The sequence below is a fragment of the Ovis aries genome, chromosome 17, assembly GCF_016772045.2.
Source record: "Ovis aries strain OAR_USU_Benz2616 breed Rambouillet chromosome 17, ARS-UI_Ramb_v3.0, whole genome shotgun sequence".
Classification (NCBI taxonomy): domain Eukaryota; kingdom Metazoa; phylum Chordata; class Mammalia; order Artiodactyla; family Bovidae; genus Ovis; species Ovis aries.
In genome coordinates this window covers 50405728-50421453 of record NC_056070.1, presented here as the reverse complement: position 1 = coordinate 50421453, position 15726 = coordinate 50405728, and the positions used below count along the sequence as shown (strand labels likewise).

Below are 15726 nucleotides of genomic sequence, written 5' to 3'. Positions count from 1 at the left end.
TTTGCGGGGTTGGCCACGAACACACCTCCAGTCATCTGAGTGTCACAGTTGCCTTCACGGGGAGCCCAGTGTCGTCCTTTGGGCAGGATGCTGCTTCCGTTTCTCAGCAGGGAATACACGAGGACTGGGGATAAATCGGCGCTGATGGCAGCTGTCAGCTGGCCCCTGGCCACAGGGTGGCTTGCAGTGTGCTGGACTTATGGGTGCCCTCCACAGCCACCTGGAGGAGCCCAGCTCACCAGCAAGTACCGGGTGCAACCCAGGGATCCTGGCCTCATTAGCAGCTGCTCTCCTTGGAGGAGCCAACCTGCCCGTTAGGCAGCAGAAGATTCTGCTTTTAATGAGGCCCTTTCCAGTTTAGGTGCAGAGAAATCCGGTGCCACATGACAGGAGAAAGGCTTTCCCTGAGAAGCAGACTCTTTGAAAGATAATTAGAGTTTTGTGTGGGACTCTGCTTGTATATACCACTGAGCCTGGTGCAGAGTCAGGGACGCGGTCTTCTTCATAAACGTACCAGCATGAACAAATGAGGGAATGTGATGTTCGCGGCCCCTGGAATCAGACTCCTGGTAGATTCCGGAGGCTATCTGTACCTGCCAGGGCTGCCCTGTTCCTGAGTCTTGAACGTAGCTTACTCTTTCCCCTCTGTACTCACTGGAGGATGGCTCTTGATAATGCCCACAATCAGATGAGACTGTGGGACTGCTTCCAAACTCACTTCCTTGAGTGAGTGCTTCATTGTCAGGGAGAGAATGACCAGAGCCCTCCTCTTCCTGTGGGTCAGAGAGCAAATGTTCTAGAGGCAGAACAGAGGGCAAAAAGTGCTCTGTTGATGTAAAAATGAGGCAAGGAGTCATTCATGTTCAGGCTCACAGATGCCCACACTATCTCCCTGGAGGACCAATGAGGGAACAAGTAACTTTGTGCCATTTGCAGCAACATGGATGGACTTAGAGGTGGTCATGCTAAGGGAAGTCAGTCAGACAGAGAAAGACAAATGCCATATGATATTGCTTATGTGTGGGATCTAAAAACAAACATATAGTTACCAAAGGGGAAAGATGGGGGGAGAGGGATAAATTAGGAGTTTGGATTTGACATGTACATCAGTTCAGTTCAGCTCAGTCACTCAGTCGTGTCCGACTCTCTGCGACCCCATGAATCCGCAGCATGCCAGGCCTCCCTGTCCATCACCATCTCCTGGAGTTCACCCATCACTCGTCCATCAAGTCCGTGATGCCATCCAGCCATCTAATCCTCAGTCGTCCCCTCCTCCTCCCGCCCCCAATCCCTCCCAGCATCAGAGTCTTCTCCAATGAGTCAACTCCTCCCATGAGGTGGCCAAAGTACTGGAGTTTCAGCTTTAGCATCATTCCTTCCAAAGAAATCCCAGGATTGATCTCCTTCAGAATGGACTAGTTGGATCTCCTTGCAGTCCAAGGGACTCTCAAGAGTCTTCTCCAACACCACAGTTCAAAAGCATCAACTTTTCGGTGCTCAGCCTTCTTCACAGTCCAACTCTCACATCCATACATGACCACTGGGAAAACCATAGCCTTGACTAGACGGACCTTAGTCAGCAAAGTAATGTCTCTGCTTTTGAATATACTATCTAGGTTGGTCATAACTTTTCTTCCAAGGAGTAAGCATCTTTTAATTTCATGGCTGCAGTCACCATCTGCAGTGATTTTGGAGCCCCCCAAAATAAAGTCTGACACTGTTTCCACTGTTTCCCATCTATTTCCCATGAAGTGATGGGACCAGATGCCATGATCTTCATTTTCTGCATGTTGAGCTTTAAGCCAACTTTTTCGCTCTCCTCTTTCACTTTCATCCAGAGGCTTTTGAGTTCCTCTTCACTTTCTGCCATAAGGGTGGTGTCATCTGCATATCTGAGGTTATTGATATTTCTCCCGGCAATCTTGATTCCAGCTTGTGCTTCTTCCAGTCCAGCGTTTCTCATGATGTACTCTGCATAGAAGTTAAATAAGCAGGATGACAATATACAGCCTTGACGTACTCCTTTTCCTATTTGGAACCAGTCTGTTGTTCCATGTCCAGTTCTAACTGTTGCTTCCTGACCTGCATACAGATTTCTCAAGAGGCAGGTTAGGCGGTCTGGTATTCCCATCTCTTTCAGAATTTTCCTCAGTTGATTGTGATCCACACAGTCAAAGGCTTTGGCATAGTCAATAAAGCAGAAATAGATGTTTTCTGAAACTCTCTTGCTTTTTCCATGATCCAGCGGATGTTGGCAATTTGATCTCTGGTTCCTCTGCCTTTTCTAAAACCAGCTTGAACATCAGGGAGTTCACGGTTCACGTATTGCTGCTACTTTATTTAAAATGATAACCAACAAGGTTCTCCTGTACATCACAGGGAACTCTACTCAGTATTCTGCAGCAACCTAAATGGGAAAAGATTTTGAAGCAGAATAGATACATGTATTTGTGAAACTGAATCACTTTACTGTACACCTGCAGGTAACTCAGCATTGTTAATCAACTCTACTCCTGTATAAAATAAAAATTGGGAAGAAACTAAACAGCACTGAATTCCACGAGTCATTGTACATGACAAGAATGTTGCTCAAAGTTGGTAACAGGAAGAAACGGAGAGAAGACTCTGAGGAGCTGTATTTGGGGAGTCGGTGGGAGGTGATTTCTGGGCTATCTCTTCCTGCAAGGGTTTTTGGGATGTTGTCAGAAGGACAGAGGCAGAAGGGGAAAAATTAACTGTGGCAATTGTCTTTGCCGTCTCCAGGCTTGTCACAGTGATGCTGATAAAATCAAATAAGCTGGAAGTGAGGGTGAGTTGTTAGTGTGAGAAATGGTCCAGGATCTGGCAGCTGAGAGAGTGGAGGTGCCCGCGCTGTTTGCTCATTATCAAGATTTATTGTTTTCCACTCTGGGAAATTGTTGGTAAGCAAAAATAAGGTCACTTACACCACTCTGTGAGGTACTTTGAAATATTTAAAAATGGAAAAAACAAGAGGAATTTGCTATCATTTTTTTCTGTGTTTGGAAAGTAGGGCAGTAAGTTGGTAGACTGATCATGAGCTGGTTTGAGTTAGATAAAGAGTTTCTGGGAGTCCTTACTGCAGAAAAATGAATTGGAGATTTAACAGAAAGAGAATAAACCAAGCAAGGGAGAGTTGACAATGGTGGCTTTCTTTTTTTTTTTTTTTAATTGAAGTTTAGTTGATTTACGATATTGTATTAATTTCAGGTATATAACAAAGTGATCCAGACATTCTCACACACATAAATTTCAGATCATTTTCCAGATAAGCAACAATGATTTACTGTACAGAACAGGGAATTATATTCAGTATTTTGGGATAAACTATAATGGAAAAGAATCTGAAAAAATAGGATTGCTGAACTGAATTGCTTTGCTATAAATCTGAAACTAACACACTATTGTGAATCAATTATACTTCAATTTAAAAGTAATGCTACATACCCTGATGATTCAGTTAATCCTTTTCTTCTTCCTTTTACGTAGCTCCGTTATTCCATGTGTGTATCTGTGAGCACAAATGCACCGTTGGGTTTAACCTACACAGTTGAGTAGTTCGAATTTTAGAGCTGTAGATTGAGGGGGAGTATGAACAGAATCGCTGGCATGCTTCACGTATATTCTCACTAGTTTTAAAGAACTAGTTTGCAACCTGTGAGAGCAGAAAGATTAGATAAATATATACTTTAAAAGAGAGGCTACAGGTATAGAAAATGCAAATATTTTTTCCCTGCTGTCTGAAAAACTCCTCTCAATTCCTTCACTAGATCTGAGTTCAAAAAGAACAAGTTCCTTAAATCCCCTAGTCTGGGCTAATGTGTTTTGTTAGATGCTCCTTTCTTCTCAAAACTTATCTGAATTCATAGGAAGAGTTGAATGAAATTTATAAGGCCTGTGGGGGAAACTATACTATTTGGTTTGTACCATGACCCCGCCAGTGAACAGAAGCCAGCACTGTGCTTAGAACGTTTTATTAGAGGCTCATTAATGTATACTGAAATGATATTCAAATGAAAAAATAATCCATAGCTAATGGTACAATCTGGCCTAGCGTTGAAATTTGCTCAACATAAAAGAGAGAGACAAAGACACCAAGAGAAGATGGAAGAGGGGAACGCTCTGTTCCGTGACGCCAAATGAAGTAGTCCCTGACATTAAACTATAAGAAGAAAACTTCCCGTGGAGAGACGTGAAGTCAACTTTGGTATTAATTTTGCAACTTTTGTGTTTCTGAAGGGCATTATGGCTCAGACTGACTTACCTACGAGAAGAATAAAGAGAAAGGGAAAAGAATGAGAAAGAGAGGAAAAGAAGGAAGACACAAGAGGAAGGGAGGGAGAAAGCAAAGGGACAGTCCAGGTTGATAAGGACAGAAAATGCTTCTCTTTCTTGGTGACTAGCTGATCTTTGCTGACCTTATCAAGGGTTGCTCAGTGGAGTGGCCTCTTAAAGCAACTGGAGCAGAAACGACTCAAGATTGATAATGATAGTATCCTTCTCATGCCATTGCTGTGAAGTTTGAATGATGTACTGAAGTTCAAGTTCCTAGCATAGTTCCTGGAATGTAGAAAACCCACAGTAAGACAGCTCACTGAAAGATAGCTCATGTTTAGCTAATTGAAGACTTTGGAGCTTTTTCCACGATAAATGTTGGGTATTATTATAAAAAATAGTGCTACAATCAACATTTGTGCAAAATTAAAGAAAAAAATGTTACTTATTTACTTTTGGCAGTGCTGGGTCTTCGTTGCTGTGTGAGGGCTTTCTCTAGTTGCAGCGAGGAGGGGGCTAGTCTCTAGCTGCGGCGCACACGCTTCTCATTGCGTGCCTTCTCTTGGTGCAGAGTGCGGGCTTCAGTAGCTGCAGCCAACAGGCTCAATAGTTTTGGCACAGGGCTTTAGTTGCTCCGAGGCAAATGGGGTTTTCCTGGGTCAGGGATCTAACCCATGTCTCCTGCACTGGCAGATTTTTTACCACTGAGCCACCGGGGACACCTTGTGTACAACTTTTTATGTGAACGCACGTTTTCATTTCTCTTGCATATATTTATATATATACCTAGGAGTGAACTTGCCAGGGTATGTGGTAATGCTGTTTAATTTTGGGGGAACTGCAAAGATATTTTTCAAATCAGCTGTACCGTTTTATGTTTTCACCAGCAATGCATGTGGTTTACAATTTCTTCACATTCTTGCCCACATATTTTTGTCTTCTTTAAAAAAATTTTATTGGGTTATAATTGATTTACAGTGGCGTCGGTTTCAGGTATACAGCAAAGCAAATTAGTTATACATAAACATTTTCCCCCTTTTAGATTCTTTTATAGGCTATTACAGAGTGTTGAGTAGAGTTTTCTGTGTAATACAGTAAGTCCTTATTAATAATCTATTTTATATATAGTAGTGTGTATATGTCAATCCCAATCTCCCAATTTATCCCTCCTCACTTGTCTGCTTTTTATTTTTTTAAAGACTGCAGCCATCCTAATAGTTTAAAGTAGGATTTCACTGTGGTTTTGATCTGCAGTTCCTTAATGGATAATGATATTGAGCATCTTTTCATGGGCTTATTGGCTGTTTTATATCTTCTTTGGAAAAATGTTTATTCAAATACTTTGCCTAATTTTAATTGCTGTTGTTATTGCTTTTTAAATTGTTGAGTTGTAAAAGCTGTTTATATATTCTGGATAATTCTGGATAATGATTGTTTATTAGATATCTGATTTGCAAGTATTTCCTCCATTCTATTCAGTGTCTTGATTTTACTGATAGAATTTGAAGCACTAAAGTTTTAAATTGTTTCTTATTCTGTGTTTGTGTGTTTGTGTTGTTTTATCTGAGAAACCACTGCCTCAACCAAAGTCACAGAGATTACTGCCTATGTTTTCTCCTAAGACTTTCTATAAATTTAGCTCTTAGGTCTTCGATCCACTTTGTGTGAATAGCATCTTGCTGTTCCAGCTGATTATTGCCACGTGGGAATGTGCGACAGTGTAGTCTATGCTTCCAAGAAACCAGAGATACCAGTTCTTTGGTGTGAATATTCTGCCTTGAAAAACATTAGCAACCAAGTCAAATTTCATGAAAACACAACAGTGGAGGTGGTCAATAGATATGGCCCTGGCCACACGCACCCAGGGACCACATTATAACCTCTGGGTTTCCTATTTAACTTTCCTAGTCAGCTAGAAATGTAATAAAAGAACCCCTGTTCTTGGTCTATTCCCGGGTGACACAGTCTTAGGATTTTTTCAAGATTCTAAATAGCAATGTAAAGAGAAGTCTTGAAATTAAACCAATGAGGAGAGAAGGTTTTGAGTCCAAAAGTCCCTGCTCTAAATGAGGGGCTTTTAAATATTTTTAGACGTTTGCCTGCTAGCTACCCTGATTTGTCTACCTGAAACATTTTTTTTCCATAGCAAGTTCTTTGGAGAGAGCAGAAATGCGGGGGCAATGCCTAAATTTTGTGAAATTGCAGAAAGAAATGATTTATTCATGCTAGATTCTGAGAGCCAACCATGAGGTCATGATGAAAAGGGCTGAGTGACAGGCAGAGAGATGAACTAAAGACCCTCTGCCCTGTTGATGGATTTGGTGAGCAGGGATTTGCTCCCTTCCTCTCTGGGAGGACTGATGTTGGGGGAGGGGAAATCACAGAGTGGGAAGGAAGTCTGGAGGGAAAAGAGGGTGTGATGAGGGACCCTGAGCAGTGGGCTGTAGCAGTTGCCTGTTGTTTGAGCCCATTCTTCAAATATTGGCCTGAGTCAATATTTGAAGAGGCTGCCTCTACCAGGAAGCCTTCCCTGACCTGCCAATTTCTCTCCTCCAAAGACCATATCACAGCCTCTCTGGTTTTCCTAAGCACACTTTCTTCTCTGAAGTCTTGCTCAAACTGGTGTTTGATATTCAGAGATTCCATCAACAGATATTTAATGAGTACCAACTATGCCCCAGCGTTTCCCGATGGCTGGCTCAGTGGATAAAGAATCTGCCTGCATTCCAGGAGACACAGGAGATTCAGGTTCAATCCCTGGGTCAGGAAGAAAATGGCAACCCGCTCCGGGATTCTTGCCTGAAAAATCCCATGGGCAGAGGAGCCTGAAAGGCTAACAGTCCAAAGGGTTCCAAAGAGTTGAATATCACTGAGCAACTAAGCACACACCACTGTGCCCCAGGCTATGTTCTAAGGGCTGGCGATGCAGTAGTGAGAAAAACAGGCAGAAATCCCTGCTTTCCTGTTGCTTGCATTCGTGTGTGTGTGTGTGAGAGAGAGAGAGAGAGAAGCAACAAATGAATTAACTTACAGGTTATAAAGTGAAAGCTGTGGGAAACTTAGAGCAGGATAATGGGATCACAATTGCAGGAAAGGAAGATGACATTTTTAGTGGGGTGGTCAGAAGAGTCTTTGGGTTGTATTTGATTGGCCAGAAAGTTTCTTCTGGTTCTTCCTTAATCTATTACAGAAAAATCTGAATATTTGAACAAAGGCTTGAAGGAGGCTCTTTTTCAGGTAGCACCTTGTGTTCATGCTGATGATTCTGGGATAAATGTTTCCCATGATTTTTTTTAAAGCTTAAAATAGATTTATTCATTTATTCAGCAAACATTTGCTAAAGATCTGTTAAGCATCCTTAAGGTTTCAGCTCAAATGTCAGCTCCTTGCAGAGGCATTCCCTGAACATTCTTTTCATTGTCTTCTGTTTTAATTTATATTCTATTTTAAAATGAAAACTAACGTTTTATACTTTATTTTTTAAATGAAGTTTTGTTGATGCACAATATGTACAGGTATACAGTAAAGTGATTCCCAATGTCTGAAGGTTATACTTCATTTATAGTTACGGTAAATATTGGCGATATTCCCTATAGTCTTCAGTAGATTCGTATAACTTATTTTATGCATAGTAGTTTGTCCCTCTTCCTTGTCTGCCGTATATTGCCCCTCCCCTGCCCTCTTCCCACTGGTACCCACTAGTTTGTTCTCTAGATCCATGAGTCTCTTTTTTTTATTATATTCACGAGTTTGTGGTATCTTTTAGATTCCAGATGTAAGTGGTGGCATATGTTTGTCTTTCTCTGTCTGAGTTACCTCACTTAGTATGACAGTCTCTAGGTCCATGCATGTTGCTGCAAATGGCAGCAATTTCATTCTTTTTTATGGCTGAGTAGTATTCCATTTTATATCTCCTTTATCCAGTCATCTATTGATGATACTTAGGTTGCTTTCATATCAGCAATTGTAAATAATGCTGCTTTGAGCATTGTGGTGCAGGTATCTTTTTGAATTAGTGTTTTTGTTTCTTTGGGGTATACACCTAGAAGTAGAATTGCTGGGTCATGTGGTATAAATGTAATTTTTTTTAATTGAAAAATAAGTATTTCACTTTTTAAAAAGAAACTTCATTTTTCTATTTCATTTTTAGGATGGCATTTATCATGACATGGGCTTACCTTATTTGTTTATTTACCTGACTGGTAAGAGAGGAATCTCATCTATTTTGTCTATCAGTGAATTCTCCCATGGCTGACACATATTCAGTGCTTAATAAATGTCATAGAATAAATGAAAATGCCAGGGATTGTAGGGACCGTGGTGTTACGATAGGTTTTGACCTTTGAGAACTTATGTTTAGAAAATTTAGCAGTTGTGCTCCTTGGTATTTACCTAAAGGTATTAAAAACTTATGCCTACATAAAAACCTGTACATGGATATTTATAGTAGCTTTGTTCTAAAAAATTAGAAGCAACCAAGATGTCCTTCAGTGGGTGGATTGATAAATAAACTGTGGTCCATCCACATAATGGGGTATTATGATATTATTCAGTGCTGAAATGAGCTATCAAGTCATGAAAAAACAGGGAAGAACCTTACATGCATATTATTCAGTGAAAGAAGCCAATCTGAAATGGCTACATACTATGTGATTCCAAGTCTGTGACATTCTGGAAAAGGCACAACTATGGAGACAGTGAAAAGATCAGTGTTGACCAGGGTTTGGGGAGGGAGTGATGAATAGGCAGAGATCAAAAGACGCCTCAGTTCAGCTCAGTTCAGTTCAGTTCAGTTCAGTTGCTCAGTCGTGTCCGACTCTTTGCGACCCCATGAATTGCAGCATGCCAAGCCTCCCTGTCCATCACCAACTCCCGGAGTTCACTCAAACTCACGTCCATCAAGTCAGTGATGCCATCCAACCATCTCAACCTCTGTCGTCCCCTTTTCCTCCTGCCCCCAATCCCTCCCAGCATCAGAGTCTTTTCCAATGAGTCAACTCTTACATGAGGTGGCCAAAGTACTGGAGTTTCAGCTTTAGCATCGTTCCTTCCAAAGAACACCCAGGGCTGATCTCCCTTAGAATGGACTGGTTGGATCTCCTTGCCAGTCCAAAGGACTCTCAAGAGTCTTCTCCAACACCACAGTTCAAAAGCTGTGCTCATCTTTCTTCGCAGTCCAACTCTCACATCCATACATGACCACTGGGAAAACCATAGCCTTGACTAGACAGACCTTTGTTGGCAAAGTAATGTCTCTGCTTTTGAATATGCTATCTAGGTTGGTCATAACTTTCCTTCCAAGGAGTAAGCATCTTTTAATTTCATGGCTGCAGTCACTATCTGCAGTGATTTTGGAGCCCCCCAAAAATAAAGTCTGACACTGTTTCCACTGTTTCCCCCATTTATTTCCCATGAAGTGATGGGACCAGATGCCATGATCTTCGTTTTCTGAATGTTGAGCTTAGACCAGTGAAAATACTCTGTATGAGACTATAATGATGAACACTTTTCATTATACATTTGTTCAAACCTGTAGAATATACAAAACCAGGAGAGGACTGTGATGTAAGCTGTGCACTTTGGGTGATAATGATGCGTCCATGTAGATTCACTGATTGTAACAAATGTACCATCTGATGGGGGATGTTGATAATGGAAGAGGCTATGTGTATAGGGGGAGGAAGTAGATGGGGAAAACTTTTATACCTTCTCCTCAATTTTGCTGTGAACCTAAAATTGCTCTAAAAATTAAAGTCTTTTTTTTTTTTTAAAGATTACATTCTGGTAGTGGAGACAGATACATCTTCTCAAAGCAGAGTATTTAAATATACTTACTGGGCAGGCAGGAACATGTGTCTCAGAACCCAGCTGACTGGTAGCTTTAGAATGCAAATTAACCACGTCTCCCCAATTTACAGGGTGTCCTACTGGGCCTTCTGAGTGTATTCAGAGAATTAAACACATATGTTGGGAACTCCTACCATTTTCCAGGCACCATGCCCGCTGCCACAGTCAGAACAGCAGAGGACAGGTGCACTGTTGCGCAGGTGACATGGACAGTCAAGACAGGAAGTCAGGGTTCAGGCCTGCGTTTACATTGAATAACCAGCAGGCTTATTCTGGGACATTTGTTCAATGTGATCATTGTTCAGTATTTGCCTTGCTTTTTTGGTCATCTTTTAAAATAATGCCTAGAAATAGACTCATAAGAAAAAACAGAAGCCCTGAGACCAGAGACAGCCTTTTGCTCCATTTCTAGGAAAAACTCATGTGGCACAAGCATCTCAGCCCGGTAGCTCAGAATTGTCTAGAAATTTGTAGGGAGAAAAATAATTTAGGTAAATGGTCCAACGTGCTGGAGAACAGTACAAGCTTTCAAACACTCTTTCCTTCTTTTCTTCTTTCTTTCTGTTTCTCTCTCTTTCCCTCCCTGTCCCCCCATCACCACCACCACCACCCCCCCGCTGCCCGCCACCTCCTTCTGCAAAGCAACAATCGTTGTCATCACAAGGGATCTGCTGAGATAGGGCTGGATGTGGTTCCTGGGGACCAGCTGCTGCTCTGGATCCCGTCTCTCTCCCCTGCTCCCAACTCTCCTCCCCTTCCTTCTTGCTGGCATGGCTGAGCTGCAGCCATACTGTGCACTTAAAAGGTGTCTCAGCCTCACCTCAGGGGTCCCATGGTCCCATGGAGCAGGCTTAAACTTATATTAAAGGACAAGTTTCCAAGGGAAATAGAACTTCTGGGAAGCAAGTCCTTTTGGGAGGAGCCTGTGTGTTCTAGCTAGAGGGGAGAAGCAGCCAAGCAGTGTTCCTGCCTGACCCCTCCAAACACACACACACACACACACACACACACACACTCCTCCACCCCAGGGAAAAGAAAAGTATCTAATGAATATCTCACTGATCCCAATTCCCCAAAGGCAGTGGGTAATTATTAAATTGAGAGACTCATGGAGCACTTTTCTAAATGGACAGGCTTATCAAGAATAGATCAGGAGCAGGTAAAATTAATAGTTATAAACCCATTTCCATAGAAATGGACTTATTACCAGGCATGCTAGCTGCCTGAAAGTAAAAGACCCTTTTCCTCTGGTTTCAGGGAAATGACTTAAAAATCTGTGCATAAAATGACTGACTGGATTGTTAATCCATTTGTGTTAACCTGGACTTGGGCAGGTTCCTGTAGCTGGTCTGCAGTGGGACAGCACAGTTAAGGGGGACAGCCCTCCCATACAGACCCTGCCCCCTTTTCCCATAGACTGGCTACTTTGACACCCCAAAGCCAGAATGTGGATTTAGCAGGATTAAACTGCTGGTAACAGAGAGTTATGTTCATTTTCTTCTAGTGCTGGATTTTCATTTTCTTGGCAGTAGTTTTTCTGAGGTTTACTGAATGATGAGACCCAGGAGGCATTAGAAGCAGTTCCTTAGATCTGGTTACAAGCACAGAGGAGCCCCAAGAGCAATCAAAGGTCTGATCTGATAAGGCCAAGAGTCTCTTGCAGGAGGAGACTTGACCGATAAGTGGAGCATCCCGGTGATCAGAGAGGTGACTTTAGGCTGGAGTATGGTGGCTGGGAAAGGGGGGTGACTGAAGCCAAAAACTGAGTGCCCAAGTCCCTTAGATTCTGAAGTCCCTCTGACAGTGCCCTAGTAAAAAGGGGGTCTCCTTTTTAGGAGGTTAGGGGGTTCCCGTGTGAGCCCACTCCCATCCTCTCCTGAGACCAGTCCTTCGTCCAACACATATTCCCTTCCCCATGGAAACTTGTGCAATATAGATACTTGTGGAAATAGATGCTTGATGATTTGCCCACAACCAGCGAGCTGGGACTACCTCGCAGTGTAACTTTAATACGTTTATGTGTGTGTGTTAGTTGCTCAGTTGTGTTCGACTCTTTGCAACCCCATGGACTGTAGCCTGCCAGTCTCCTCTAATCATAGGATTCTCCAGGCAAGAATACTGGAGTGGGTAGCCATCCCCTTCTCCAGGGGATCTTCCTGACTCAGGGGTTGAACCAGGCTGAGTCGCCTTCATTGCAGGCAGGTTCTTTACTGTATGAGCCTCCAGAAAAGCCCAAATACATTTATGCTCCAATTTAAATGGCCACTCTATTGGACACAGTGATATCAGAGAGTTTCTTAAAACCTTGGCTATGGAGAAAAAATGCTGGGCATGACTAATTCTAATGTAGTGCTATTTGGGGGAGAATTCCATATCAGACAGGTCAGTGTAACATATATCCACTTTTTTTTAAAATGATGCTTCAGTTTATTCTAAGTGTAATTCTAAGTGTAATTTTGTAAGTAAGTCAGGTTATAGACATTACGTTTCCCCCCATTTAAAAAATTTTCCACAATTAAAAAAATTTATTGGGATATAGTTGATTTATTGGGATATAGCTGACTCATTGGAAAAGACCCTGATGAAAAGACCCTGAGGGCTCAAGAGGAGAAGGGGGCAACAGAGGATGAGATGGTTGAGTGATGGCATCACCGACTCAATGGACATGAGTTTGAGCTAACTCTGGGAGATAGTGAAGGACAGGGAACCCTGGAGTGCTGCAGTCCATAGCATTGCAAAGAGTCAGATTAGTGACTGAACACCAAAATTGTTGATTTACAGTGTTGTGTTATTAATAGTTTCAGGTATACAGCAAAGAGAATCTGTTGTACATATATCCACTGTTTTTTAGATTGTTTTCCCATATAGGTCATTACAAAGTATTGAGTGAAGTTCCCAGTGCCATACAGTAGGTTCTTATTAGTTATCCATTTTGTATATAATAGTGTGTATATGTCAGTCCCAATCACCCAGTTTAATCCTCCTCTCCTCTCCCTTTTTCCCATGGAAAACAATCTTATGATTGTTTTCTATTATGTATCTGTGACTCTATATCTGTTTTTGTAAATGAGATCATTTTTACCATTTTTTTTAGATTCCATGTATAACAATTTCATATGATATTTGTCTTTCTTACAAGGAGCTAGATGGAAGATTTAAAGGACAAATTTACGATAGCCGTTTTGTCAATACTGTGGTTTTTCCCCCTAAAGTTGTCAGTGGGAGGGAGCTGTCCATGGTAGGAGATTCTGCTGGGCAAGAATCTTTACACCTGAGTGACTGAGGTTTTAGGAGCTATGAATCAGTCACACTTGCTGTGAACATTCCTTGGATCCAGGTACAGCTAGATTCAGGATGATAGACATGGACTTATGGAAGAAAAGTCGCTCAGGAATCCCATGCTGGGTGGCTTTTCACCTCTCTGTTCAGTAACTTCTCCTGTCGGTACAAGAGTCAGCCTATAGCTCACAAGTTCGTGTCAGTGAGGAGAGGCTCTGCCTGTGTAGGAAGGTGCTGGGAATGGCGCTTGTCCTTCTCGCTTGTGTGTGCCCTGTCCGCTTTCTTCCCCCTCCTCCAGGTAGATGTACCATGTTGTTACTCCATGGATGATGGCAGGTGGGGATTTCTTACCTTACATCCCATCCCATCCCGTTTCAGGCGGCCATGAAGAATCCACCATGGCACCTTAACGTGCGGCTCGTAGCTGATGTCACGAACCATGCACGTGGTGGGGTCCTTTCCCATGATTGGTCTCATGATGCCCCCACAAGTCCATGTAGTCACCGATGTTCTTCCCAAATTCTAAAGCCCACAGTTTGAACTATGGGTCCACAGACACACAGGTAAGTAGCAATAGGAGCAGCCAGGTCCAGGCTACGCCTCAGGACTGGAGTGACGGTGGCCCTAGGTGAAGGGTTTGACCACGTCCTGTGTGTGGCGCTTGGATCATGATGTAGGCAGACGCCGGGCTGGGGAAGACAGGGCTGTCTCAGTGTCCAGACATGCAGTGCGGTCTGAGCTGCTCACTCGGGGAAGGACAGTCTGCTCCCCACAGAGCCCTGAAGACGGATGGTCCGTCCACTCTGAGGTGTGGGTCATCTATGGAAGCCTGTGAATCAGGCTCTATCGACACTGCCGTGTGACTTGTTGAACTTGGCGATCCTTCGTTTTGACAAAGAGGAACGTGGCAATTCATCTCATGCTTGACATTCTGCTGAATCGCAGTTTTAAACTGCACTTTGCTGTGTGTTTGTTTTCCAGAACAAATGGCTCCTTCTATGAGATCTTGCAAGTGGACTTCGGAGTTGACAACAGCAGTGGCCTGGCTGGTGCCCAGCAGATCACCTGGCAGGTGGAGTACCCTGTGGAGGACGCCCCGAGGGAGCTGGTCGTCTCCGAGATCTTCATCAGCCAGACCTCCTTTGTGGGCATTGTCCCACTTGCAATGGTGAGATGTCAGGCTTCAGAATCAGTGTCACAAAGATGTTTTCTCTGAGGCCTTTTTTTCTTTTTTGCCTTGCCATGTAATTTCTGGGATCTTAGTTCCCCCACCAAGGATCAAACCCAGCAGTGGCTTCCCAGCAGTGAAAGCCTCAAATCCTAACAACTGAACTGTCAGGGAATTCCCTTAGTATTTTTTTAATATAAAAAATGAGCATTTTGTAATCTGCTGTTTTCCATGCACCAGATGAAGCTGTTTGAACAAGGGAAATGCACTTAAATTATATTTTATTTACCCGCTTTCCATAATGCCTCCTTAAAAACAATTCAAGGTTTGCTGCATAAATCCCTTTCCTTTGTGGATGTTGTTGAACTGTGTCCCAGAGAACCTGTGTTTCTTTTTTTTTTTTTTTTTTTGGTCTCATCCTATGTCCATCTCAGGACCAAGTGCTCTTGAGAGAAGGTTGCATTGAAATCCACCAGGCGTGTGTGATGGGAACAGCCGCTCTGAGTCCATGCTGAGTGACCAGTTGACAGTGGCTGGTCAATTGCCCTGAGAGTTCCTGTGTAGCTTAGGGATTGGCAAACTCTAAAAGGTATATGGAAAGAAAGAGCCTTGTTGGGAACTGACCAGCTGAATCTGGATAGGGTCCCAGAGTCCATGAAACCAGGTATGCTTCTGTTTCTGGCCTGGGGGTGACCAGCTTTCTCCTCTCAGCTTGGCCAAAGCTTGATTCATGACCAGGCTCAAGGGCCACATCTGAGAACAAGGTCATGGACAAGGTTCCAGAACCTTAAGGGACGGTGCTGGTGTGTCCCAGGGAATAAATCCCTGGAGCGCCATATTCCCAATACCCTTGCCCACACTGGATATGTTCAAATGCATTCTGCACTGCTTTGACCTTCCTGTCTAGAACCGAAGACAGAGGGTCCACACTCAGTGATTTCAGGACATTCTGGGGGTGCTTCTATCATCCATACTCAAGTTGGGTACCAGGGGTGAGATCCTTGCAGATAAAACCCTCTATCCTACAGTTAACTCTGCAACTCCCATATCTGTGTTCTTGACTCTTCTCTTTCCTCTAAAACACGCTCGCCCCCATCTCCCCACATCTGACTCCTTCTCTTCAGTTCAACTGATAGAGG

At 43.0% G+C, this 15726-nt stretch overlaps 1 protein-coding gene across 1 annotated transcript in view; it reads left to right on the top strand.

Moving 5' to 3' along the window:
- The window catches only part of TMEM132B (transmembrane protein 132B), a 403125-nt gene that overhangs the window by 306489 nt on the left and 80910 nt on the right, over window positions 1-15726 (top strand). The window contains 1 exon segment of the mRNA XM_027980250.3: window positions 14401-14587. Coding sequence (XP_027836051.2) covers window positions 14401-14587 — 187 coding nt within the window.